General features: G+C 48.6%; 1 protein-coding gene and 1 long non-coding RNA gene across 2 annotated transcripts in view; one reads left to right on the forward strand and one right to left on the reverse strand.

The window, feature by feature from the left end:
- COL27A1 (collagen type XXVII alpha 1 chain) overlaps nucleotides 1-26,661 on the reverse strand; it is a 163,869-nt gene that overhangs the window by 129,290 nt on the left and 7,918 nt on the right. The window contains exons 2-4 of the mRNA XM_061352908.1: nucleotides 23,092-23,390; nucleotides 14,210-14,280; nucleotides 7,467-8,896 (exon numbers count right to left, since the gene is read on the reverse strand). Of these exons, the coding sequence (XP_061208892.1) occupies nucleotides 7,467-8,896; nucleotides 14,210-14,280; nucleotides 23,092-23,147 (1,557 nt within the window). The 5' untranslated portion in view covers nucleotides 23,148-23,390. The remainder of the gene's footprint in view (nucleotides 1-7,466; nucleotides 8,897-14,209; nucleotides 14,281-23,091; nucleotides 23,391-26,661) is intronic.
- LOC133211985 (uncharacterized) lies at nucleotides 22,557-23,794 on the forward strand. The gene is made up of 2 exons (XR_009725349.1): nucleotides 22,557-22,600; nucleotides 23,621-23,794. It is a non-coding gene; the product is annotated as an uncharacterized LOC133211985 (long non-coding RNA).

A 26,661-nucleotide genomic window follows, 5' to 3' on the forward strand; every position in this document is an offset into this window, starting at 1 on the left:
CTTAGTTCCTTAATTCTCTTTAGTTAGGAAGTTAAGTATCAAAACATGAATCCAATGCAACTGATGCAGCAACAGCTAACAGGGTTTGGCAAAGATGAATTCAAGTGCTTAATGTCTTCTCCATCAAGACCCATTCCCATTTACCCCTAAATGAAGAAGTGAAAGAGAAGATACCACTGCCTGTGCTGCATTCCCTGTGTACCAGAGTTGAGGTGACCTTTTCCACCTTCCTGCTAACAGCAGCTGCAATTGCACTTGGCCACTTGAGTAAAACACATCTCAAAAAACGAGGACTGTTCACAATAAGCTGGAGCTAGCCAAAATGAGGAGAGAGTTAATGCCTGTGCTGGAGTGGGAACATGGAGCTAAGGGAAAGGCATCTGGCTGGAACAGCACAGAAAGAGCAGCACGTAATTCAGGAGTCCCCTATCGCTTCGCTTTGGTTTAAGTTGCCTTTCGGGCTTTTCTTATTCTTCTAGAGAGCAAAAGCAATAAGGTGCCTGCGGGATGAGTGTCTAAAAGGTGCCAGGCACTACAGCAATTGCATAAGGCAAGAGTGTGACATAGATAAACCAGAAGCAAGCCAAGGTGAAAGAGAACTGGGGTAGCTGAATGAACACAACTGCAAGACCACCTTCTGTCTTTAAGGTCCCTTCCAACCCTCTCCATTCTCACACGGTTCCTGGGTAGCTGGATTGGATGGGATGTGTACTGTGCCTTCCCAGTGACTCATTTCTCCTGCCCCTTACACATGCCTCTATCACCCAACTCAAGCTCTCGAGCAAGAGGCCCATGTCAGACAACTGGCTTTGCCTGGGGAGAGCAATACTGAAACACAGGGAGAAAAATGCACATCCGGAGAGGCAGCCAGAGAAGAATGAGACTGGATCAGGGCCCAGCTACTTACAGATGATGGATGCAGTCCCAATTCCATCGTAAGGCTCCGAGACATGGAGAGTAAGGGATGTCTATCAACGAAGCACCATGCAGTGAGCTGCCAGGAGTCTGTCTGGAGGCAATGCTTGTACAGTCCCTATGCTCACCAGAGACATCTTCGTTTTCACCCTTGGTGCAGGGAAGAGTTAAACTGATCACACAGAGCCTGTGTGGACCTTTGCATCGTGCCCTTTAATAGCATCCTTAGCGAATTCCATAGGGAGCAGAGGGAAGTTCTCCTCAAGGCAGGAAGGTTTCCTTTTCCTGGCACTTCTCTGCTCCTGCCCTCCCATTGCATGAACACCTCACAAGATCAGCAAAGCTGACAGCCTCCTGCAGCGAGCTACTGCTCCTAGCACTCTGCTTCTTGCCTCTCTGGCCTCTTGCCTGCTCTGCTCTGCAAACTGATGGCAGAGAACACACACACCCTGTTATCACACAAAGCAAAACCAGAGATCAAGGAGAAACGGGGCAGAAGCAGACACTCGCTCTCGTCTCCAGCCAAACAGCTGAATTGCTAACCAGCCTGAACAGCTCTGCGAAGCAGCTAATAGCAGCCACATAAAAGTTTAACCCTTCTCAGTTTCCCACGGTAGCATTAGGAACGATGACTGATCCCACCAAATGATTATAGGATTTATTCTAAGCTGCTGCTGGGAAACTTCCTGGCGCAAAAGGGACCTCTCTTTTTTCTTCACTTTTGGAGCTTCAAATTGCAAATGGAAAATTAAGCTGAGTTGTCTGAAAGGGAAATGCATTGGGCCCTGAGGACAGGAGAAAGCTCGCTGTTTCCTCTTGCTGCTGAGATCAGCCAGCTCATATCTCTGCCTCTCCCGCATCGTGACCCTCCTCGCACTTCCCCCTGCCTGCAGCACTGCTCCTGGGAGCTTGTGCCTTTAGATCTCACAACCTGAGCAAGGCTGAACCTGCTGGGAGAGGGCTTGGAGGGAAGCATAATCAGTGCAGGAACTGGTGCTGTTGATGTGGGAAATCACTCGCTTCCTTCTGAATGCCTACTGAATCGACTTGCCCAGATAGCAGAGTATTCCCATTATCATTCCCCTAGAAGCAAATTACTCAGGACACAATTCAGCTCATATTCTAGTGCACTAATGGACTGACCCATCTATACTTGGAGTCTCTCCGATGTATTTCTGCCTCCCATGTTCTGTACCCCATTAATAGTACAGTTCTCCTTTATCCCGCACAAGGCTGTGTTTCAGGGGTGAGCATCCTGCACTGCGCAAAACACTGCAAGGACTGAAGGGAGAACATTCTTTCTCAGATGCTAATGCATGTGGTAAAAGCCAACTTAAAAGGGAGTGCAGAAAACACATCAAAAGCTTCTCCCCATGTTGGCACTGAGTTCTGAGCAGTGACGTTAGCCCTGCAGATAAGAGAACCTGTCTTGTTTTCTTCCCAGAGGAAGATGAGGCACATTTCATATGCAAGGCCATTGCCACAGTACTGTTTAGCCTTGTACATCTGGAAAGCACCAGCATGGAGGGACTGAGCAGCTACAACACTAGAATGAAAATCCCCTGCTCAGGAGAAGGGAAGGGGAAGAGATCTCATCTTCAAAAGATACACCAACCCTTCCTCACCTTTCCATCCTGCACAGAGAGGGAGACAGGACCTAAACTAAAACCCAGCTTGAAATACTGCCTAAAGCAAATCTGGAGGGTTTCATGGAGGAAAAAACCCCAGCATTTTGGTTATTTCTTCTCCAAGGCAGGCTTATCATGTTAAATTTGGACACATCTGGGTTTCAACCAGTCTAGAAAGAAAAACCTCTCATAATTCTGGCAGGAGCAGAGGTGTTGGTGGGAAGCCAGTCTTGTAATACGAGTTCCGCAATAGACACAGATGTTTATTCTGGGTCTGTACAACACCTATCAGAGACAAACCCTTGTCCACAGCTCGATTCTGAGCAAAGCAGCAGCACAATACATATGGCAATGTCAATATTCCAGCTTGATGAACACAGCTTTTCTATAGAGACATTGCAGATGCAATCTCTGCAGGAGGCAGCTCAGACTTGAGCAATGTCAGACCTTGGAAAGAAAGCTGAAGGGGTGTGAAAAAATAGAGGGATCTCATACCCTATCACTTGTAAAAATACCTGCATGTATTTCCACAACGCATCCTTACACCCTTTGCAGCACGTTTATCTCAATCACCCTTTCAGCTACTGCTCTTTAAAACCAACTTTGTTTTACACAAATAGAGCTCTCGGATTCTTAGCCTTTCTGCTGCAAGATGATTTCCCTTTGGGGATAGTTCTGGTTAAATTAGCAAAAAAAACCCCACTGATCCAACTGTGTGAGCGAGGCTGAAACTTTTCCCATGAATTATACAAAGCATGTGATTCTCTCTTTTTTTATTAATATGACTCATTCATTAAGAGACATTCAAACACATTGTGTGTTCCTCCATTTATCACAGACTATCAGCTTGAGCAGCCTTTTCTGCCACAAGGAGGACTGGAAATAAGCACTTCATATTTTATCAGCGTTCCCAATCACCTCTCTCTCTCTCCCCTATTCGCTGATTGATTTGGCAGGGATTGTTTCTCTAGCAAAGGAGCTGGGCTCCAAGACAAACTGCTCATGCAGAAGATGAAGCAGTCTAGACTGGGGATGCGCTTAGAAACACATCTGCTGGTGGAAGAAGGCTGCCTGCAGGATACCACCACATCTCAGGCTGGGATTGAACCTAGGGCTCCTGACTATGCACCACAGTGTGTGGAGGAGAGCTGGAGGCTGCTCATCCTTCCACCCAGGGTCTTTTCCAACTGGGATACATGTTCATTCCATCCCCACTCCTCTTGTGTTACTCAGTGCTTCCACTGCCTCTTAGTGAACTCAGCCCACTCAGTGCCAGAGGTTTTCTTCCTCTAAAAATAACCCTCAGACACTCCTCATAGTCAATGTATTTGGGTTCTTTCATTTATAAGAGACAAAAAGATGTGGAATTACAGCTTTACTATATAGGAGGAGAAAGGCCCAACTTGGAGCGCACTGTGGACCACTCGGTAGACCCCATCTGCACCAGGGGCAAGGGGTTTGCTGCAGCTCTACCATACGACACAGCACATAGACATCCCACAGGCAGTGCTGATCGTTGGGGATGATGGTCACCCTAAATCTCCCCATTAAACTTGCTGCTGGTGTAGACAAGCAATTGCTACCCTGTCCACCAGAGAATTCAGACGCACATCACATCACGGCCTTGAGGTCTCGACATGTTGGCAACAGAATACTGTTTTCCTATATCTCTTTTGCTTTTATGGGTGCCCAAATTGAGCCATGTGCTTGGGCTCACATCACTCTGCAAGCTAACCGAAGGGCACTGTGCTTGCATAGGGGATCTTAAGCAAGGCTCTGCCGAGGTGCTGCGGGCAGCCATGGGGCTCATCCAGAGGGAGCTTTGCCAGCTGCTGAGTCAGTGCTGCCTTCCTGACTGAGCACGATGTTTGGGTGGTTTGTGCTCTTCCCCCCCTTCTCCAGAAGAAAAGCAGAGCTGAGATCCCAAATGCTTGTGGTTATTAATGGTTCCCAAGAAATTCTTCTTTTTTAAGAACATCCCTTCCCCTCCTCCCGCCGCCCTGCAAACCCAACATTCCTGAAGAATTAATGCACCGCCACTAGTTGCATGTGGGATGCAGGGGTTCGGTTTCCTGTTGCGCAGCACTGTGGTGGTAGTGCAGGATTAATCCATGGAGGGTGCTGCCTTTCATTGCTAGGTGGACAGATCCTTTCAGTGCTTGCACTGCTCTAACCATGCAGACACCTCAATTATGGGGATGGGGCCCTGCTGCACAGCTAAAATTGTACCACAGTTATTTTGGTGGCATTCACAAAGCCAGAATTGCAGTGACTGCACTGAATCATCACTGCCTTGCACTGCGACTGTCATTCACATCCTGATTTTGGGATGAGCAGGATGAAAGATGGCCCCTTCCCTTTAAGTGGATGGGGACAAGCAGGGTGCTGCTGGCTGGCAGCCTGCCTCTGCCCATAAATCATAGAATCATATATAGAATCAAATCATATATAGAATGTTTTGGGTTGGAAAGGACCTTAAGATCATCAAGTTCCAATCCCCCTGCCATGGGCAGGGACACTTCACACTAAACCATCTCACCCAAGGCTTTGTCCAACCTGGCCTTGAACACTGCCAGGGATGGAGCATTCACAGCTTCCCTGGGCAACCCATTCCAGTGCCTCACCACCCTAACACAGTAAAGAACTTCCTATATCTAAATCATTGCCAAGGCGGTCCCAATCCTTGCTGAACAGGCAGAAGGCCATTTCCCACACACACTTCTCTATCCAGAGCAACACTTCGGATGCAGACACCTTGTACCAGACAACACAAGTGGGAAAACTATTTAACCATCTTATCCCTCCATCCATGCGCCAGACTCCATCAATGACATTCCCAGCCCCATCCAGGGAAAGCGCTGGGCAGTGATATCACACAGCACAGCAGGAAGGGCTGCACTGACCTCATCAGAAGCGCCTGCCCAATAGCACGAGACAGGCGCCAGGTAATTACTCAAGCACAGAACATTTATCAGCACTTGCTCTGAAACACGCTCATCTGGCTATGGAAGTGCTCCGTTAGCTTCCCAACATGTCATCCCCATTCCAGTCTTTTCTCCTCTTTCCCTTCCCATGTCAGAGACATCCAATGCAGCGTGGTAGAGAGATCTCCAAGTGAGTCACAGGAGCTATTGAGCACCGCACGCAGCCAAGCCATAACCTTTCCCTCCCAAAGTGCCGACTGTGTTTCCAGCAGTCAAAGAGGAAAAGGCCAGACAGAGCCTCAAAATGTTCTCCTTTCCCTCAATTCAGGACTCCAGTTGTTCTCAGACGGGATGGAAAAAACCCTGCTGTCTCTTCCCTCAGCCCTCCACAGCCTCAATCTGTTTCTGTGCTATGATTCACAAGCTGAGAGGGATTTTCCACTCCAGTTCGATAATAAGCTCTTTACATTGCAGGGAGAAGTGGGGGCTTGGAGCTCCATCACCCTCACAACACTTGCAGGAGAATAAGGTGGGGAAGGTCAGGATTTCACTGAGCTCAGAGCAGTCCATGCGATTTAGCCCATACAGGTAAGTAGTGTTTTAGGAGGAGCTCAGGATTGCTCCATTTCTCCTCTTGGAAACATGCCTGAAATGACTCTCCATGAAACACAGAAGGAAAAACCACTGAGACTCATTCTGTCTACTCAGGGATTTAGCAAAACTCCAAGCACAAAGCCTGCATCAGGGATACGTGCCTGTAAAGTCAGGCAGGAGTGCAGTGCTGCATCCCCCTGCCCGGGGCAGCACCTCTCAAAGAGGGAACCTTAGAACAAAACACACCTGATGGTGACTCCCCATCCAAATGACAAGGAGAGAAACCACGACATTGCTCTGAAACGGGACAGGCAGGAAATGCAGACCTTGAAGGTAAGCACCCATCAGTGCCTTAGTGACCATTATCACTTTAGGAGTCACTTGCAAGAGGTCAGCCCATCTACAGGCTCAAGTGCTGTTGCTTGTGTTCCTTCAGCCAGCCTCAATATTTCCATTGTAAACCCTTCTCTCCCTGTTTTAAGAAGTCAGCTGTAATAATTTGCTCTAGGCTGGAACTTGGCAACCCAAGACCCTGCCTGGGAGAAACTTCTTGTACATGTACAGCCCCTCATATACACAATATAGCAAAAGGCTGGGGCTGGAACACCAAATCCTCCTAAAAGCTGGCCAGTTTAAAGATCCTGTTTGCATTCTTGCACTTAAAGGAAAGGCAGCTAGCAGATAATTAGTATGGCCTGACTGCTTTTAGCATTTCAAAATGTGTGTATACTTTTACCATGGCCAAGATACACACCCTGAGAGTGGTTATTGTGTGTGGAATGCAGTAGTTAAAGCTATAAAGGAAGCTGTTTGCACGTTTTAAATGCAGGCTCTGAGAAATAATAAGAAATTAACTTACACCAGAAAAATAGAGCACAGTGTGTTTAAAACCCCATAAATCCTGGAGCAATCCCTGCACTTGCATTTACTGGAATGAGGCACCTTTGGAAATGGGAATTTTGGGTACATAAGCAATTAATAACCAGTGTTAAGGAACAGATAATCTGTGGCATGTTTCTGAGGCACTTGGGTTTTCTTTGGAAGGTGACCAGCAGTTCTGCCTTCTTGGCCCTGAGAAAAACCAGGGGTGAGGAACAGAGCCCCAGCTTAACCATCAAATTTTAAGCAGCAACTCTTAGGAAGGTGGGAATTTGTCTTTTCCCCTTTCTTAAATCTAATATGAACCAGGACCTTTAAGCATAAACTTAAGGAGCTTCACCATCACAGAGCACTGAAGTTTACAGCAACATATGTGCTAAAATTGTGATAATCACGAATATAATAGTGCTATTTTAGGCTGTCACACACTGCTAAAAGCTTTATAGGAACCCTTGTAGGTTATGGTGTGACAGCCATTCAGCTGAGCTGGGACTGGGAATAGTCAGCATCAAGAGCTTGAACTTACCTGAGGTCCTCTCTCTCCTTTCAGTCCTGGATATCCCAGTAAAAACGGAAACGGAGTGGGTCCAAGGGGGTCAAAGATCTGACAGACATCAGTGGCAGCAGGGGTTGTGAGGTTGAGGGCCTGTGCCCTGGCTCTGGAGGCAGGACGGGCAGACCCCAGGAGCGGTTTGGTGTACACCAGAGGGATGTTACTAGGATCCACTTTCCTGGTGGGGGACGGCACATGCTTCTTTGGAACAGGCCCACTGCTTGGGTTCTGTCTTAGGGTGACAAAGTGGATGTTGCTGGTTGTGTTATCAGTCACCCTCCTCACTGGCTTTACAGTACCGGGTGCTTTAGAGGGCTCAATGGTTGGGTTTTGGTTGATCTTCTTTTTGGTCTCTTGCTTGGACTCCTTCCCCCTGGCCATGGCTGGGCTCTGGCTTGTTGGTGGGGCCTTTCTGGCAGTGGGAAGGGGAGTTTTCTCCATGCGTGTGCTGGGGGTGGGATGGGACACCCTGAGGGCTGTCACCGTGCCCCGAGGGAGAGAACGAGTGGGTGGCTGTGATTCAGTACTCGATGGAACAGGAGATGGGGCCACTGTGACCTTCGTGGCTTTGGTTGTCAGTCTTGGCAGTGATGGTGGGGTTGATACCCATGCAATGGTTGTACCTGAACCCCGAGACTTGAGGGGTGCAGTGACCCTGCCAAGTTCCAAGGATGGGGCAGCAGTGGTCAGGTTTCTTAAACCCTGCAACAAGGGGTCCGTATGCCGTGGGGTACTGGGGGTAGCATTGGGATCCCTGGGAAGGAGGGGGATGAGAGGGGGCAGGTTTGGCCGGTAGGTATCTGCTTGCCTGCACTGTTTCTTCAGGTATTTACAGTAATGATGAGCTGCCTTGGCGGAAGGATAAATATCAAACTGGCAGATGGCTCCTTCAAACTGCACCGAGTGCTGGTTTATCTTCCCAAAGAGGAAAGATCCATGTGGATCCAATGCCTCGTCCTTTTTATAATGCAAATCCGCATGTACTCTGCGCTTCCCACAAGAAGTAAATAAAGTGACTGTCTGGCCACGGATGTTGATGGCCAGATTGTGCCATTGGCCATCGTGGACATTGTAATCAAAATATACAGAGCGCTTGTGGCCCACATAGACTATGATCTTCCCAGGCACAAACTGGATGCCCAGCTGCAGTTTCCTCTTTTTGCTCTTGACAGCAAAGAGAAAAGCGTTGTTGATGCGGTGGGAGCAGAGGCTCAGCACCAGGAGCAGGTCGGTGCTGGAGCCTGCAGGAAGGATGGTGCTGAGCGGCGCTTCGACGCGTGCTCGCGGAGTGAAGATGACCCCTGATTTAAACGGAATGACTCCTTGAGGAACTGTACGTGATGAGGACCACCCGCTCGATGGCCTTTTCCCTGACAGGCCCAGTCTTTGAAGAACATCCACATCTGAAAGGGAAGTGCAAAGACACTGTGAGGCATTAGACAACCCAAGGGCTGGTTGGGTATGGGAAGCATCAAGCCAATCCATGTTAAAAGGCAACAGGATGAAGGAAACCCAACCATCCTCTCACACACACATTCCAATACTCAGAATGGAGAGCACATAACTCTCTTTCCTGTTAGGGTGGTGAGGCACTGGAATGGGTTGCCCAGGGAGGTTGTGAATGCTCCATCCCTGGCAGTGTTCAAGGCCAGGTTGGACGATGCCTTGGGTGATATGGTTTAGTGTGAGGTGTCCCTGCCCACAGCAGGGGGGTTGGAACTTGATGACCTTAAGGTCCTTTCCAACCTGAACTATTCTATGATCCTATGATTCTTCTGCATATCATGTTAGAAGCAAGCGCATGCTCAACTTGGTCCCATTAGGGACCAGCTCCAGTTATTCTAGAGGAAGCTGACTTCTCTACAAGGAAACGTCCCACTGAGCAGCAATAGTCCACTTCTCTGGGATACAATTCTGAGTGCTGACCACACAGCTGGAAAGGAATCTGAACAACAGACTGATTGCAAAACTTTATATCCCCAGAAGGCAAGAAACAGAACCTTCAAAGGCAGCAAAGCCTTGTATCTGTGTCTCCAAATTAGTAGGAAGCAGCTTTTGATCTCTGAGACTCTGAAGGGTTTAGGGAAGCAAAGGTGCCTCCCAGGATGAAAAGATTGCGCCTAGATTGCACTGAGCTACTTCAGGTTCTCAAAGCAGTGTATTTTCCCAGCAGATCATCTTACAGTCTCATTTTAATAGGTTGGAGGAACCAGACTTGGTTTGTGCGGGGATGAGAAATGACTTATGAAGGCCACTGAGCAGAAGAGGTAAGACCTGCCTTCAGCATTTGCCACCTAGGAGCAAAACAGGATGAGAGGGAGTGATGTCCTTTCTTCACCAACCCCATGAGAAGTCCACAATGGACAGACGAGCAGAATCGTCTTGGTTTTAGCCCCAACATCTAACAAGTGTCACACAGAGCTCCGAGTCCAAGGCAGATTATCAGGCAGAAGCAATGCAGACTGAAGTCAGCTGGCAGCAGTCTCAGCTGAACTACTGAACTGGGGAAGATGCTGAGGTCTATGTGAAGTAAATGTGCCCAGACCTGAAAAAGGTGCTTATGCACCCCAAAGCTCATTCTTTTACTCCAGCTCAATCATTTGGTCTAATAGAAGAGGTTACTTACATGTGTCAGCACTAGTGTGGCCAGCAGGACAGTGATTGCCCCCCTGTACTCGGCACTAGTGAGGCCATCCCTCAAACACCATGTTCAGTTCTGGGCCCCTCACTACAAGAGAGACATTGAAATGCTGGAACACATCCAAAGGAGAGCAACAAAGCTGGTGCAGGACCTGGAGCACAAGTGTGATGAGGAATGGCTGAGAGACCTGAGGGGGTTTAATCTGGAGATAAGGAGGCTCAGGGGGGACCTTACTGCTCTCCACAGCTACCTGAAAGGAGGATGGAGTGAAGTGGGGATCAGCCTCTTCTCCATGTAACAAGTGACAGGACAAGAGGAAATGGCCTCAAGTTGTACCAGGAGAGGTTCAGATTAGACATTAAGAAAAGTGTCTTTACCAAAAGGGATGTCAAGCATTGGAACAGGCTGCCCAAAGCAGCCAGTGGGAGTCACCATCCCTGGAGGTATTTAAAACACATGCAAATGTGGCGCTTAGAGACATGGATCAGTGATGGCCTTGGCAGTGTTACATCAACAGTTGGACTGTCTTAAAGGTCTTTTCCAACATTAAAGATTCTATGATAAAGAAAGCCTGTAGTGATTACCTTTACACTACCACTGTTGAAAATGAGCTAGGATAACTATTTCCTTCCCTTTTCCCTGTCCAAATGCAATCCCCATTACTCTACGACTCTCACGTTTAAGTGCTCTTTGGGGAAGCTCACTTGGGCTGTATAATCCAAATGCTGATCTTGCAAGTTAAGCATTTAACTATGAAATGCACTAGTGTCAATCATGGCTGCACATGACCTGACAACCACGGGACTGCAGCTTTCCTTGATTAAAAGAAGTAAACCGGAGGTTGTCCAAAGAAAAAGCAAGCTCCTTCATTAAAGGGACTTTGGAATTTGGCTTATTTTACCCTTAGCTATTAAATATTAATCACAATACCCAATATTTGGAGAACTGGCCCTTTAAAAAGATCCTCAGTGTCAGCCAGAAGGGCTGTAGACTCAACCAGTCTGAGGCCTGTCATACTGCTGGCCAGGAAGGGAGAAGAATAATGAGGAAACCTCTGTTCCTTGACTTTGGCAGAAACCTTGGCCATTTTTGCAAGAACAAGTCAATCAATATTTACTTTGTCTGGGCTCAGCTTTATTCCCACCTTCCTTTTTTAAGGCAGCTTGACTCATTTCTAGCAGAGACTGCCATGGAGAAGATGTGTCAGATGTGAAAGAGGATGGAAATATTCCCATTTCATGCAAAGCAAGTAATTCACTGCACAGCATGTGCAAGTGTTAATAATGATGTTTCTCCCATACTGTGACATCCTTGGTCCCCCACTGGTTTCCTGCCATATTGCCCAGTGGGGCTGTCCCTCAGCAAAGCAAAGGTAAAGCCTTCCCCACTCTGCACTGGATGGAGGAATCACAGCAGTATCTTCATACTGGATAATTTCCAGAGTTCATGAAACAGTAAAGGCCAAAGCCTGGGTTTAACAAAATCAAGTGGGACCCTTGCCACAGACGTCAAAGGCAACAGGATTTAGCCCTAAGGAAATACATTTACCGCTTAAACTAGGTACTAGGCTCCTCCAACTCCTACATGTAGTTTTAGGTTCCCTCCCAGAGACAGACAGTGGTGTCTCTACTGACAGAGATGCTTTACGCTATTCATTTGGTAGCTGCTCTGCAAAGACATAAGGATGTGTCCCTCCTCAGAGGATGCTGCTGCTACTTGCAATACCAATCCAACTGCATCCAACAGGGCTTAAAGGAAAAACAACACAACCCAAACACTCCTTCCCTCAAAACCTACTAAGGTAGAGCCAAATTCTAGATGCCTACGCAAAACCTGACGAAAAAGAGACCTCATACAGGACATGAATGTGGACTTTCCAGCACCAGGTCCAGACACACAGCTCAGGTCTCCAGCGCACCCAAGCCCATCTCCCTCTCCATCCCATGCTGACTGCTGGTGAGGCATGTCCCCTGGGACGATGGGATGCCATCAGCTACCATAAAACACAAGGTAATTCTTGGCTTCCTTAAATAGCTCCGAGTTTAGCAAAACATTTTTTCCCCTTCAAATTTTTCCCTCTGTAGATTTTTCCATCAAAACACATATTGAAAAACACATTTACTTCGAGCTGCCTGGTCCCAGGTGCCTTCAAGCTAGTTACAAGCATTCCTGTTGCAACACAAAGCGAGATGCACAGAGATTCCTGAACAACCACATGATCATCTCTGAAAGAGGGGATAAAATGTTTTATTGCTCTCCATCCCATCTCTCTCTTTCCCTTCCTTTTTTTCCCCATACAAAAAAGCTTTACAAGAGCCAAAAGGCAGGAGAGGAATAACTTGGAGCTTCCTAGATTCCAGCAGCTGAGATGTGATGCCCACAGCTAAAATCGGGTTGAATAAACACTATGCTTCCAAAAGTCACTGCCCAGACCCTTAGTCAGTGCACATCAGATGAACTCACTAACCTCATGATGTTTTGGATTTGTAACACTTACGGAAAAACCATCCTCTGCGTTCCCTGATTTTCCAGTGTGCAGGAAGACCCCTAAGCCTTATAGTAAAACTCCAGTATTTTCAAAAGCCCTCGGCATTGGCTTAATTTCATCCTCACACAGATCTACAAACAAGCTCTTGTTGCTTTTGTAAATCTCATGTTTGGAAGTTCTCAGTGATAATACAACCTCAAGCCACCAGTGTTTCCTTACAGCCTGTGCTTCCTTGGAAGCGTTGGCTTTCTGGTACCCCAAGGAAGAGCCTGTCTTATGGTGGGGAAACCAAGCACATCATAGAGGAAGCATCTCACAGGTGAGTTATCCACCACGCTAAGGTAATGCTATAGGAGCAAAGTGAGTTTCCTTTAGGTTCATGGCAACAACCAAAAGCCATAGCACCACCCATAATTATCATGGGATTAAAATGATGGCTAGAGATGAGTCTAAACAGCCTATTAAAAATCGCCTTGAAAAGAGAGATGCCAAGACACAATATTTGTTCTGCCTCTTTATGAGCTGACATAAAACTTGCTCTGAAAACTGCTTGACTAAGTGATTCAGCCAGATGTTCACCTCTTCTGCATTGAGGCACAAGTTGGAAAATATGACATTTTTCAGGATTGCTGATGGCAGGGATGGATTTTCCTTTTTCCCCTGTAAAAATAGTGCTCCATGGACTGAGCATCAACCAACTTGATGTTTTTCCTTCATGTTTTACCGACTAAGTGGAGAGCCCTGGAGCCTGCTAGTCCACTTATTGTTGTCTGCTGCTTACAGAGGAAGCTGCTCAGTTCCAACATGTACCCGTGTAAAGCATCCATGTGGAAGAGGTGTTACTATTTTAAGAGGAGATGGCTCCTTGACAAACAGAAGCTGCAGAGATACTCAGCTCCTACTATCAACTGTAAAAGACAATTGTTTTTATTGGCTCTGAAGCTCTTCATTTCTTTATTATACCCCAACTTTTTATCCTGTCCCAGGCAGCACTAGGAAGGCGATGCTTGGAGAAGGGATGTAAAGACAGGTTGAAGGCATGTGATCCCTCCCTTATAGAATACTCCCACTGAAGCACAGAGACTGAACCATAGTCATTCTACTATTAACCAACCCAGTGACATTTTTTCTTCCTTAAATTTGCTTTTACTTTTAGAACTTGCATCATCTCTATATGCACAACATCCCACGTGCCTGCAGAGGCAGGGCTGGGTTGCAAGGAAAAACCAGTCTGCCAGAGATGCTTAAATCCTTAAAGCCCTGCCCTCAAGGGGCACTTTCTGAAAGCAGTTAAGTCCCAGCAAGTGCAGGTAGATGCCAATGACATTTTACTGCCTCAAGCCCACCAGTTCCACCAGACAGAGAGGTACTTCTGGAACCCCTGTGAGGCACATAATCACCTGTAAACCCTGGTTCTTTTGCCAGCTGTTAACTGCATCATCTAAAGCACCAGTACTGCAAAGATCAGCAATAAATGCATCTAATTCTATGCATTAGGCTCAGAGGCTACTAAATGATGGGCCTGAACTGAGACCAAAGCGTTTGGCTTCTACTTGGGTTGAAAAGAGAAAGAAAAGTGTGATTTACCTTCAGAATTTCCCTGTGTGAATCCCAGGAACCAGGTAAAGCAGAAAACAGTCCAGAGAAAGCAGAATCCCCTAGAAATGGAAGAGAAAATGAGTTTATACAATATTAGTAACAAAAAGCAACCCCCCTGTTAAGGGTCTTCTCCTTGATCACAAGTGTAGTAGAGTCAGTGCCCACATGTCTTTGGGATATGGAGGATGAATGCTCAGCAGAACTGCACTTTCTTCCCAGTGAGATCTCATTTTACTACATAAAAGTCATCTAAAACCTGCTGAATTCATTGAAATGTTTTCTTACTGGTATTAGGGGCCACTGATGAAGCTTTGAACTAGGACCAGACCGGCGTTTTGAGACGCAGGGACATCAGTGCCAGGCCAGCAGTCACCGCTGCTACTCTTTGGCACTCACCCCATCTAAGTCAGAACATCCTAAATGCAAGAGGATGGAGGAATAATTCCAAACTGGGAGGCTGAAAGATGCGCCAGGAGTATGTGATGTTTATAAGGGTATGGGTAGGAAATGGGCTAGCACGCAGTGACACGTTGCCTGCATCTCAGCAAACAAACTCTGAGTCTTAATGCTTAAAAATACTCTAAATGTACAAAATCCTCCATGGATCTATTCCTCATTTTACACCCAGATACAAAGATGGGAGCAGCTTAAAACCACTCAGCACTTTGCTGCTGCCATTAATGACTTCCTCATTAGCTTGGTAGAGCTGCAGACTCCCAGTCCAGTGGTCTTACAGACCTCGTCATGCCCGAGAAGGAATTGGTCAAACCTTTCTGTTAGCTCTACTTTAAGTCTTGAAGTGCCATTGAAAACAGCAGCAGAGAGGAAAGCTTTTACCAGAAAGGTAGCTGAAGTCCCCCCCTTCCATCTCCAACTACTTTGATTTGCAGCCAAATAACGAACATAGGAAACTCCTTGGTTCAGCTCACTTAAAGCTGACAGTGGAAAGTCTGAAGACTGAATTCCCTCATCTTCTAGAGATGATATTTAACAGCTTGATCATCAAGGGCTGCTGGAAGGACAAAAACGTAAACTACAGAAAGCTCTCAGCCAGAAGAAAGCAGTGTGGGACACTCACAGGTTGTTCTTCATTTCAGCCAAGCCAGCACGAACACTGGGGTATGCAAAGCAATGCCAAAGTGCAGCTTGCTCCTCTCTTTGGACCAGACAAAGAGAAATCATTTATCACATGGGATTAGAGACCACTCTTCTCCTGGCACAAGAAAGCATCCTCTGAGACAGTATATTACCCTGGGCCAGATCCTCACTCAGTGCAAGAGACCCTTTTCCCACAGCTAAAATGAAGCCAGGGTGATTTCCATGTTAGTGGGGAAACCTGGCCCTGAGTATAAAAATCCATGCAGGAATCCAGCCACTAACTCATATTTTAAGGCTTGAATGGACAAAACACTGGAGCAGCCTTGCATGGGCTGGGAAACAAATGAGATGAAGCACATCGTTCTTTGCTCTTTTCCATTACCCTGACACTGGGCTGCTCATTTCAGGAGCTCTGGGGCTGCTTTTAGTTTACGCATGAAGGAAAACCAGCTTGGAACAGCCAAATCATGGTATTCTTCTGCCATGTCCCATAGCCAGCCATAGGCTAACCAGGAAACCCTCACTGTGCTCAAGAGATCTCCAAAAGGAGAGACCTGGATGGTTTATGCCTACTTCATCCCATGGGACACCGCTGTCAGACTGAAGACACTGCTGGGTCCACAGAGAGCTGTTGTTCCAGTTCATTCCAGGGATGTAGGAGGGGAAGTAGAACAAGATGAGCCTTCATGGCTGCCTTTAGCAAACCTTGCATGACTTAAAAGAGGCTAAAATCCACTTTATGGGAAAACCTGCATTTCTGTGCTCAACTCCAAAGAACAATGGAGTTTTAAGATGTGGATGCAATTCTATGTGTGCATTGAGCAAAGATCCTTGCTGGGCATCATCAACTAGGTTTGACTGCCCAAAGAGGGCATGGGTAAATGAGGGGAAGGGGGTGATCAACATGACAGGAACACCAAGGGCAGCAGGAGCCTCAGAAGCATTAATAACACCTAACAAAGTCCAGATCTTTCTTTGAAGGGATACCTTCACAACCCCAATTGGCTTCCAAAGCCCTCCTTGACCAACAACAGTGAAGAGAACAAGCCTTAGAGGAAATTCCAGCACGTAATTCCATTCCAGTGACACTGACGGGGCTATAAAGGAGACGAATGCTCAGCGTGGGATCCAGCTGGCCTCAGCCCTGCTCCTGGACCCCTCAACACAGCAATACTGTAAGAGCAGAGAGCGGGGCCGGGTGCCAGGATGCTGAAGAAAAGCACTTTGGCAAACTTTACCAACTTAATGGAAAAAGCAAAAGCAGGTTCCAAATGGTAGAACTGTGACTGATGGGGCTGGTAATTGTGGCAGGGTTTTATAATGCAGGCTCTTTTTCCGTTACAACTCTGCAGTGACAGGATTGCATAAGCAGCTTGAGAGCAATAATGAAGGAAGATTCTTCGCCTTATATAGAGCAATCAAACTCACCTTGCCTTTATCTCAGCATCATCCCACAAGCAGCGATTTCCACAGAGACTCTATCAAGAGGTACCCATTAAAGGCATTTCTTTTATTGCACAAAGCCTATGAATACCAGAATAAGGATCCCATTGCTCGTCATTAGGTGAAGAAGTGCCCCTAAATACATATTATGCCAGCTCACGTGAGCCCTAAAAGTTTCCCAGTGCAAACTCCCTTTATAGCAAACTGAAGCTACTGAATGCAGCTTGAATTTACTTCACTTCTCTTTCTGAACTCCTGTGATCAGTCCATGGGAACTACGCAGTGCCAAAAGTACATGGCAAAAGACAACAGAGAGGGACAGAGAAGTGCAAAGACTGGCAATAACACTTCTCAACCTTAATGGTGATTTTAGCATCTTCCAAGTGAGAAGGCAGCAGCCAAGAATAAGTATCCTGACGAGCTCCCGTTAGAGAAACCAGAAGGTTGAGGTACCACTTTTGGCAGGGCCTCAGGGCAGGAAGTCTCTGTACATGGTGGTCTGCACCAATACAGAGACCTGATGAAATCACAACTGCCCATTAGCACACATCCATGTGTGCTCCATCCATGTCAGTGTTAAGGCCAGGTTGGACAGAGTCTTGGGTGACATGGTCTAGTGTGTGGTTGGGACTAAATGATCCTAAGGTCCTTTCCAACCCTAATTATGAGTCTATGAACAGCAAAAGCATGCCCTGGGTTTTCAGCTTCTAAGCTCACTTGCCACCTTCTCATTGATCACTCAAAGATCAGATTTCTAAGAGCAGCAAATGGTGACCTGGAGGCTAAAGGAGAGTTATCACCTCTTCAGTTGGCTTGTGCACAACATGCCTTGCTGCTGCAGCCCCAGTAAAGTCAAGGTGGCAGCCCCAAGAGCAATAGTAAAGGAAAAATCCTGTTGGACATATTGGTTCTTAGCTGAATAAAGCACTGTGCTGAACTAAGGTCAGTAGTAAAACAATAGTCTCTAGGGAAGACTTGGTGAGGAATTATCCTCCAAAAAAGTGCAAGTTTGACAAAGCTGAAGCAATCTGTAAAATAGCTGTGATCAGCCAATACCCCACATTTCTGGGATTGGTTGGAACAACTTCAGCATTTTTAAATGAAAAGACTTGTCCCTGTCTTAAAAAAGAGGTCTAGATGACTTTGACATCTTTTTTGCTTAGCTGATGGGTTGAAGTTGAGGAAAATGCTACATGGGCTTTATTTGGTTTTCTCCCTCATTCATAGCGAGGAAATGTCTTTGAAATTGCATTCTTGCAGGGTGGAAAAACAATTCTCCCCCCATTCCCCTCCACTCAGGTGCATTCTTTTCTATCCAAAAGACCAGAAAGCCAGCTGGATGCTGAAAATGGGTTTTCAAGAACAGCAGATCTACATTTCTAGCCGTAGATCAGACAGAACATCTTATAAAAGGAAACGTCTCTGTTGCTTAAGATCCTTTGCACAAGACTGGAGGAGATACAAGGCCCCCAGGAAGTTTTAATAAGTCAATGCGAAACAAAAATCACAGCCTACATACTGAGGCTTCAGACCTCACCATGGCATCGATTCCACTGCCAGCTTTTGGGGTAGAAGTCTTATTCTGCACTAGTATCATCCTTTGCAGAGCAGACTTCTGGAAACTCTATTTCTCCTCTCACCCTCCGTTTCTGGAGAGAGCAATGGGAATATATGGTTACACAGATGTCCCTGTATCAATCCCTTAAACCTTCACTGACCCTTTCTGCAATATAAACCAGCTATTGACTTATTCCTCCAGCTAAAGAGTTTTGTCTGGTGTACACAGGCCCTGTTGCAAAGCCCAGCATGCTAAGGGAGATGACTGCAATGGCATTCATTTTTAACCCCCATTCAGCATCTCTGTATTTAAGGTACAGAAGCAAACATGCCCAGAGACACACATTTCTATGGTCGTTCAAAAAACACTGAGATACCTAAGAGTGATGGAGAAACTGTCAATATTAGGTGGGGAAGAATGAAATTCAATACCATCCAGCATCAAACACATAAAACATCCAGAATCCATCCTGCTCCTCCTAGCACAGGTTTATCAAACCTGATTTACAGATGTCATCAGAAATTCATTGCATGTGAAGCCATAAGGAGAAGATGAAGTGAGACACGGGTGCTTTAACAGTGTTCTGAGCAGAGGGTTAAGAGGATTGCCACACCATTACTACTAGACACTCCAGTAGGCCAAACAGGAACACTCACTGGGATGGGAAACTCCACAGGCCAGGCTCCAACACATCCTTGGAGCAATCCTGGATGGAAACATCTCAACTCTTCCACTCTATCCCAGTGTTTGGATTGTGTGTGCAAACCCAGGAATCCCCAGGGTTTCTCTGGCACCGTTTCTGCCCAATTTAACCTTAATTCCAGATGGAAATGCCCTCAGTGTTGTGCCTGTAGAGATCTATCTGCAACTGCAGCGCGGAAAAAGCTGCTGCTTCCTTCGGAGGCCCCCAGTAGCCAAGGAGGGACCCATCAGGGGCTGACAAAAGGGAGCAATCATCACCCAGGGGAGGGACATTGCTCCTGGCAATGGTACAGCAATGGGTCTCAACTACTGCAAAGCAGCTTTGCTCTCCTAAAGCCTGCACATCAGCCAGGCACAGGAGGGCCTGGACGCATGAAGACCTGGTGTTTCCTCCCCCATATATATATATATATATATATACATCATCTCTTCATTTTCCCCTCTCCAGGTGGGAGATGCAGATCTGCATATGCAGAACAGGGAGACATCAGTGTGACCAAGCCTCCATCCCGCTGATGCCTTGTTCTTTCCATGGGTTTATACCCCATATCTGCAGGCAGAGGGATGATGGGTTTCAAACACTGGTACTTATCCTCCTAATTGGGAACTAGAGCTTAGGTATTCATTGCACAAAGCTGGCCCAGAGCCACCCAGCTCCTCACCTCCTAGATGCAGGGCGAACATGGCTGTGATGACAGAAACACCCTCCATACACCTCTCAGCAGCTTCCTAATAGGGGATCTTCCCTGACAACCCATTACTCGGTCCCCTCTATGCTGCCCACCCCTCTCTGCCTGTGTTATTGACTTTGCTGCTGTGTGAAGTGACAACACTCACTACCGGCCCTTGCCTTTGTGTTCTCAGTCAGTAACTGGAGCCCTCGACAAACAGCAGTGCTAAGCGTGATCTGTCATTTAACTCCTCTTTTTGTCCTTCCAACAAGCGCCTTTGCATTCCTTCGTTTTGTGAATGGGGTTTGGCAGAGCCCTATAGAATTCCCCATTGTTTCCATTTGCACTTCACTCAGTGTCCATCATTTCTACTTATGCCCCCAACAAATTGGCAAAGAAAGAGGGAGGGGGAAGGACCCACATGCTCAGTGTCTGTCTCTGGTCATAGACTTCCTACAAGCCCCTCAGCACAAGACCTTGGCAACCCTTGGTCAGTGATGAAGCCTCCATAAACACTGGTTTCAATCAGGACAGATTTTATCCCCCTGACCCACTGCAGAAAGCGGATGAAGCTGGAGCTTTGAAGGGACCAGATTGGAGATGCACACTGATGCAGCAGGAGGGAGACCTGGACACTAAACCTCAGCTTGCGGCTGTGACACTGCCCTTCCTTCCTGGGACACAGCTCCAAGAAGCTCTGCAATTGACTCCCAAAGCACCCAGCACACACACACCATTTGCTTGCCTATTGCTCCCATGGCTGAATTCATCCAGCAGTGCCATAATGTCCCCAGATCACCTCCTTGGCTTGCACGCACTGGTCTGTTCCACTTGAATCCGAACCTGTGCTTTCCTCCAGGCCTTCCTGGGGCTGACCCACCTGGATGCTGTACCACTATGTCTGTACACATAGTCGTACAGCATCCTCACCCAGCGTGTGGACCAGGCAGCCCCAAGCAGCATCACACCAACAGCCCAGTGACAGCAAGCAGGCACCCAAGAGCATCCAGAGACCTCCTCCATGGCCAGCACAGCGCAGCAGGGCTGAAAGGGGGCCAAGGTGGCACAACTCCAGCTGAGCGCTGCTGCCTGGGGATGTGCTCAGTGCATGGCTGAATGCAAAACCTTCTCCTCTGGTTCAATGAGCCTGTGCACTCCCAAAATGCATCAACAGAAACGATCAAGAGGGGCACTTGGAGCTTGCAGAGCCTGTAAAAACTTTGTGTTCCTCTGGTTTTACAAGCTCTGGATGCTTGAGCCAGGACAAAGCTTCAGCACACACTGCGACTGCTCCTCCTTCCCGCTCCCATCCATGGCTCTCCTGCACATCTGGCAGCTCCCTCAGCCACCAGCCCAGCTCCAGAGGATGCTGCAGGAGCACTGGGGTAAGCAGGACCCCAGTGCCATGAGGGGGGGTCTCTCTGTCAATGCACCAGAACGTTCCCGTTACAAGCTGCCCTCAGGCAGCACAACCCTCCCTGAGGATGCCTCGATGGCACAAGGGTGGCCTGGTGAGCACAGGCCCAAGCCAGCTCTGGGCTCAGAGGACCCTCTCCAACACTGACAACCTCAACAGGAGCATCCAGGGTAGGATGCACAGCACTTTGCCAAGCAAATCAAAGCCCAGCACCAAAAAGCCCATCGGGAGATAATGTGAAGGGTAGCAAGCGACCTCTGCTGAGGAGGGAACGGATCAGCAGCACGCTGGTGAGGTACTGGAGCCAGAGGAGATCCTGGGAACAAAAGGCACACGCACTCGAGTCACCAGAAGAGACCAAAGCGCACATTTCCCATGGCACTGCAGCACAGACCCCGTGCACAGCACTGGCCTGGGATACAGATGCAAAACCAGATGTAGACCTGCAGCGAGCAAGCAGCAGAGCCCATCATTTCCTTAACCCATCATCAGCAGGATCTGATTCTCCTGGGGCTCAAGCAGGACATCCCTGTCCTTATCTGTACCATGGCTGTGGTCACCTCCATCCTGCTCACAACTTGAAGCCCTGTGCAGTGTCTGTGCCTTGTGCCAAGTATCCCCCCAGCACCGGGGCCCTTCACTGTGAAGCTGCTCTTGGTCTTCCAAAGCAATCTTTATCTGTGTGTTCCCCTTTCCACTAGGTCTTGGACACACAGATCCCATCACACAGTCCCATACTGGCACTTCCCTCCACACCATGCCCAGCATCAAAAAGGTGCAACTGAGAGATGCAGTTACCAGCATCCCTAAGCATGCCATAGCCACGTCTGCACAAAACCCCACCTTAAAGCACTGAATTACGGTCCTTGTGAACATAACCCCCCCACCAAAGACCTCGAGGAGAGCTGTTTGCAGCCCCTGGGAGCAGTTCTGCTTCTCTCCACATAACTCCACGCTCACAGACAGAGGCAGGGAGAGCCTGCCCCAGCCTACAAAGGAAACTGCACATTCATCCACATCCAAGCAGCGGCTGCCGGCAGCGGGGTGACCCCGGGTGCAAAGAGGTGGTGGTGGGGGGGGGTATTCCCAAATCATCACCCCGTTTCCCCCTCCTTTCATCCCATCTCCCAGCCCCTCCTGGCAGAGGCAGAGGGATCCTGCTCACAACTTTCCCCAACTGCCAGGGAGAAGAATCCCAGCCTTTTCCAAGGGAGTGTCGGTAAATCATCATTACATCCGACAACGCAACCAGCAGCGCTTAACCCTTTGCTGCTCGCCGGGAGGAAAACCAACAACAACAACAGATTTAACAATGGGGAAAGAGTAAAAGCGGGTCCCGGCTGTGCGAGGACGGGGGTGTGCGAGCCGTGGGTTTATTGCATACACGCGTATACATGGATGCGGAGAAGCGATTGTGCGCCCGTGGGTGCAGCGGACACGCGGGGACCGCGCCACCCGCGGTTCTCCCGCTTCCCGGAGGACGAGCCCAGGTATTCCTGCCCCCATATCCCGAGGGAGAGCGAGGTCGAGGAGCAGCATCCCAGGAAGGGCTGTGGGCACCCCCCTCGGTGCCCGGTGGAGGTGTGAGAGGGGAAGCGCGGCGCTGGAATCGCCGCTTCCTGCATCCCGCATGGGGAGGGCATCCCCCCGGTGCTGCTCCCGGGATGGGGGCTCTTATCCCGGGTGCATGGGGATGGGGGGTGTTTGGGGGTTCTCCTGCCCTTCCCTGCTCCAAGCTCCCCGCTCTCACCCCTTCCGCACACCGCAGCCCCGCTCCCCCCTTCCCCTGCTCCAGCAGCGTGGCCTCCCTTCTCCCAGCTCATTCCCAGGAGTTTTCACATCATCCCCTGGCAGAGGAATGTCTCCCCCCTCCACCAGCCCATTCCCGGGAGCCGAGCTCCCTTCCCGGCTCCCCTGCACCCCCGTCCCGCCCGGGATTCCCTTTCCCCAAGCGCCGGGAGAAGCCGGACTTTGTACTCACCCCCTGCCTGCTGCTGTAGCTCTGAGTCTGGAGACCGGCTCTGATTCCGGCTCCATCACGTTTAGTGCATTGTCTCTTTCGGGCAATTTTTGCAGCAATCCATCAGAAAAAGGGGGTCAGGCCGGTTTGTGGGTACATCCTTCCCAGGAGCTCAGCTCTCTGCCTCTCTAAGGGGCTCAGCTGTGTCAAAGACACCCCCTGGCCCGGACGGCTCACTCCTTCCTCCTTCTCTTCTGGGTCCTTTTGCTTACACAGATCTTTTAATCCCATTTAACTCCCTCTCGGCAGACTGCAATTACCTTGGGAAGAAGGAGAGAGAACAGAAAGTACACGCTAGGAAGCCGGGCTGGCCCATGGTCGCTGGATTTCTCGCCTCTTTTCTTTCCCCTCCTTATTAATGGTACAATTTCTGGGAGCTCTGGTTTCCAAAAGTCCTTGATTTAAAGTGTTTGGTTGGGGTTTTCTTCCCCCCCTTTAGCTGTTAACTTTGTTGTTTGGTTGGTGGTTGTAATTATTGTTTATTTTGCAGTGCAGATGTGCCTCCCACCACCCCCCCTCACACACACACACCCCCCCTCAAAGGATCTCTCCTCTGGACTTAAGAGAGAAGAGGAAAAGGCAGATTTGGAGAAATGAAAATGATTTAAGGATGGCTCCGCGGCTTCTCTCTGCTGCCCTCCTCTGTAGCAGTGAAGCACTTACAGACAGAAGGGTAATACAGAGCAAATAAATAATTAATGAAGAAGAAACTCTTTTGGGGCCATTGAAGCGATGAAGACTCCGCCAGGCCCCATGGAGGAAGGCGCAGGCCCCTGCTCTGGGGAGGATGCTGATGGAGGTGGTTGCTCCTCTGCTCTCACTGCTTGGGGGACGTAAGCCTGGAGCCTTCCACCTACCCCACCGTGGACCTCAGTACCAGGTACCTGCCTTGGCTTCTACCTGGGGTTGGTTGGGAGCCCATGGAGGGGGGTTTGAAGGAGAAAATCTCCCCCCCGCCCCGGCCCTGCCCGCATCCTCACCCTGGTCCCACAGGGAAGGGGATTAAACGGTGGCATCTCCCCCCCTTCTCCCAGCACCAAGTGATGGAAGCTGCAGCCAGGAGGGCAGGGAGAGGGGAATGAGTTCTCTTATACAAGTTCCATCAGGGTTAATCAGCTCCCAAGTCCACTTTAGCCAGCTCTGCCAGCAGAGGGGACTTTTGCACGTGAATTAAACCTTCATCCCTGTGCTCCCTCCTCTTCCAGCTCTGGCAAAGTCCCACAGAGCATGGACCCAGCCACTGCACACACCCTGGGGTGACCAATAGGTCCCTTTTATCCACACCAGGACGCAGCAAACCCCTCAGATCCGTGGGGTACCCTCAGGGCAACCCATCACACGGAGCCCCCCCACCTCCTCCTTGCACCCTTGGGTGCCCCCACAGCCCTGCTCTCTTCCCCTTGCACAGCATCCCTGCCTTGGGCACTTACTTTGCAGCGAGGCGAGAGGCTGGGCAGCATCTCCTCGCAGCCCCATGTTCATTGGCATTCATTTGTCCCAGCAGCTTACAACAATCTCTATTTCTTGACAGAATAATAATTAAAAAGGAAATAAAAAGGAGGGGAAAAAAAAAAACAAAGGAAGCCAAAAGGGCCTCTCAAACCCCTTCCTCCCTCCTGTGCTGGGGGTTCACAGCCCCCTTGCTTCCTGGCAAGGCTGAGGTCCCCCCAGGTTCAACAGATAATCCTTCCCCAGGGCTGGCTCGGGCAGGTCCCCCTCAGGCCGTCGCTCCACTCGTGGGTCATGGATACCGCAGGGATCCAGGAGTGAAGAGCGGCTGCGGAGGGACATGGATGTGAAAGAGGTGGGAATGCTAAGGCTGCCCTTGTCCTTTTAAATAGCTGCAGGCAGGGACCCGGCTCCCTGGTGGGGGTGCCCCAGGTATCCGGTTTCAGCAAACAGCAGCTAATGAGCAGAGATCCAGCCTCCGAGGGGCAGGTTCAGCGGCTCTGCGGGGCAGGGGCAACCCCGGGTACCGCATCGGGAGGGGATGGGGCCGGGGTGATGCTGGAGGAGGGAATGGAAGGCTGCGGGTCACTGCTGTTGCAAGGACAGGTCCTGCGGGGTGCTGAGCATCAAAGCTGCATGAAGGTGTCCCTGCCTATGGCAGGGGGGTTGGAACTTGATGATCTTAAGGTTCTTTCCAACCCTAACTATTCTATGATTCTAAGGTGTTCTCTATCTTGCACATTATCCCCCCAGCACCTGGGGAAGGACCAGGCAGAACTAAAGCATCTTGGACCCGGGTAAGGGCTCTAAACTTACACAAATGCAGCCACAGGTAGGATCAACACTGACCCATCAAGCACCTAACTTGAAGCAAAAGGGGGGTGATGTTAACATAGGACTGGCCTGACTCAGAAATGCAGGTTTCACTTAAAAACCTGACCTCAGAATGTGGCCAAAAGTTGAGGTTTCCATCATAAATCAGATTTAATACACATAAACCCTTCTGTTACCATGCTAAGGGCTTCTCCCCTTAAATACATACAATTCAACTTAGTTGTGGTTTTGCATCTCCCAATTCGTATAAGCATAAGGCTTTACTCCTACCTTTGCTCTGAAGCATCTGCATTTTGTCTCCTTGCTATAACAGATGAAGTGAGTAAAGGCAACAACAAACTTTGCAACAGGCAGTTTTATGCCTGGGGTAGGTAATGAACAGCCTCAGGATCCACTGTCCTCAATGAGTGCACATCCAGGTACCTGTAAGAAACTCCTGTGTCCAAACCAACCTGCCTCTGGACCCTGGGAAGGGCCAGGAGCCCAGACCACCCATCCAGACCAGCTTAAGACAAAAGCTTGTCAGAAATCACAATAAAATCTCAATTTCTTTGCTATTTTGTTTCCCAGCTGCTTTTTCCACGTTTCCCAGTCATGCATTCCTCATATTCCAGCCAAGCCAAAGTGATTCAAGATAAGGTTTTCATCTATTAAAAAGGACTTTGCAAAGAAATGTGTGGAAATTCCTGTGCTGTTGAATACACCTTGTATCCTCCTGCTTTATCTTTCCTCTCCTCCAAACCCAGGAGGTGTTTAATACCCGTCCTTCCCCTCACAAAACCCTGCTCTACAAAGACAAGAACAAGGCCCTGGCTTCCCAACGTGAGAACCAGAGCAGATGTGCTCCATCTTTGTGCAGAGATGTATGGAAACGGATGTCTATTGGGTAAGGACTACAGGTCCAAGGACCACCATAAAACACACTTACAGCCCCATCCTCAATACCTTTCACATACTTAGATGAACACTTTCAAACTAAACACATGCACAAAAGCTTTGCTAACAGACATAAATATAACCCAGTGGTAGGGAAAAAGGGAATTAGCTTAAAACAAAAGGAAACCCATCATCGCTGAAGCCAAGGCTTGTGCCAAGTGAATTCAGATTCAAAAATGAGACCTCATTCTTCACGAAGAGAAAAGCCACAACGTATGATGTGACTAGAAATAGACGAAGCAGATGGATTTGTCTTCCAAATTTAAATAGAAGCCATTATAAAAACACTGAACAAACCGAAGGAAATCAGCG

Source organism: Neopsephotus bourkii, unplaced genomic scaffold (genome assembly GCF_033783945.1).
Source record: "Neopsephotus bourkii isolate Nb327-2 ecotype Australia unplaced genomic scaffold, CSIRO-AGI_Nbou_v1 NB_659, whole genome shotgun sequence".
Classification (NCBI taxonomy): Eukaryota; Metazoa; Chordata; class Aves; order Psittaciformes; family Psittacidae; genus Neopsephotus; species Neopsephotus bourkii.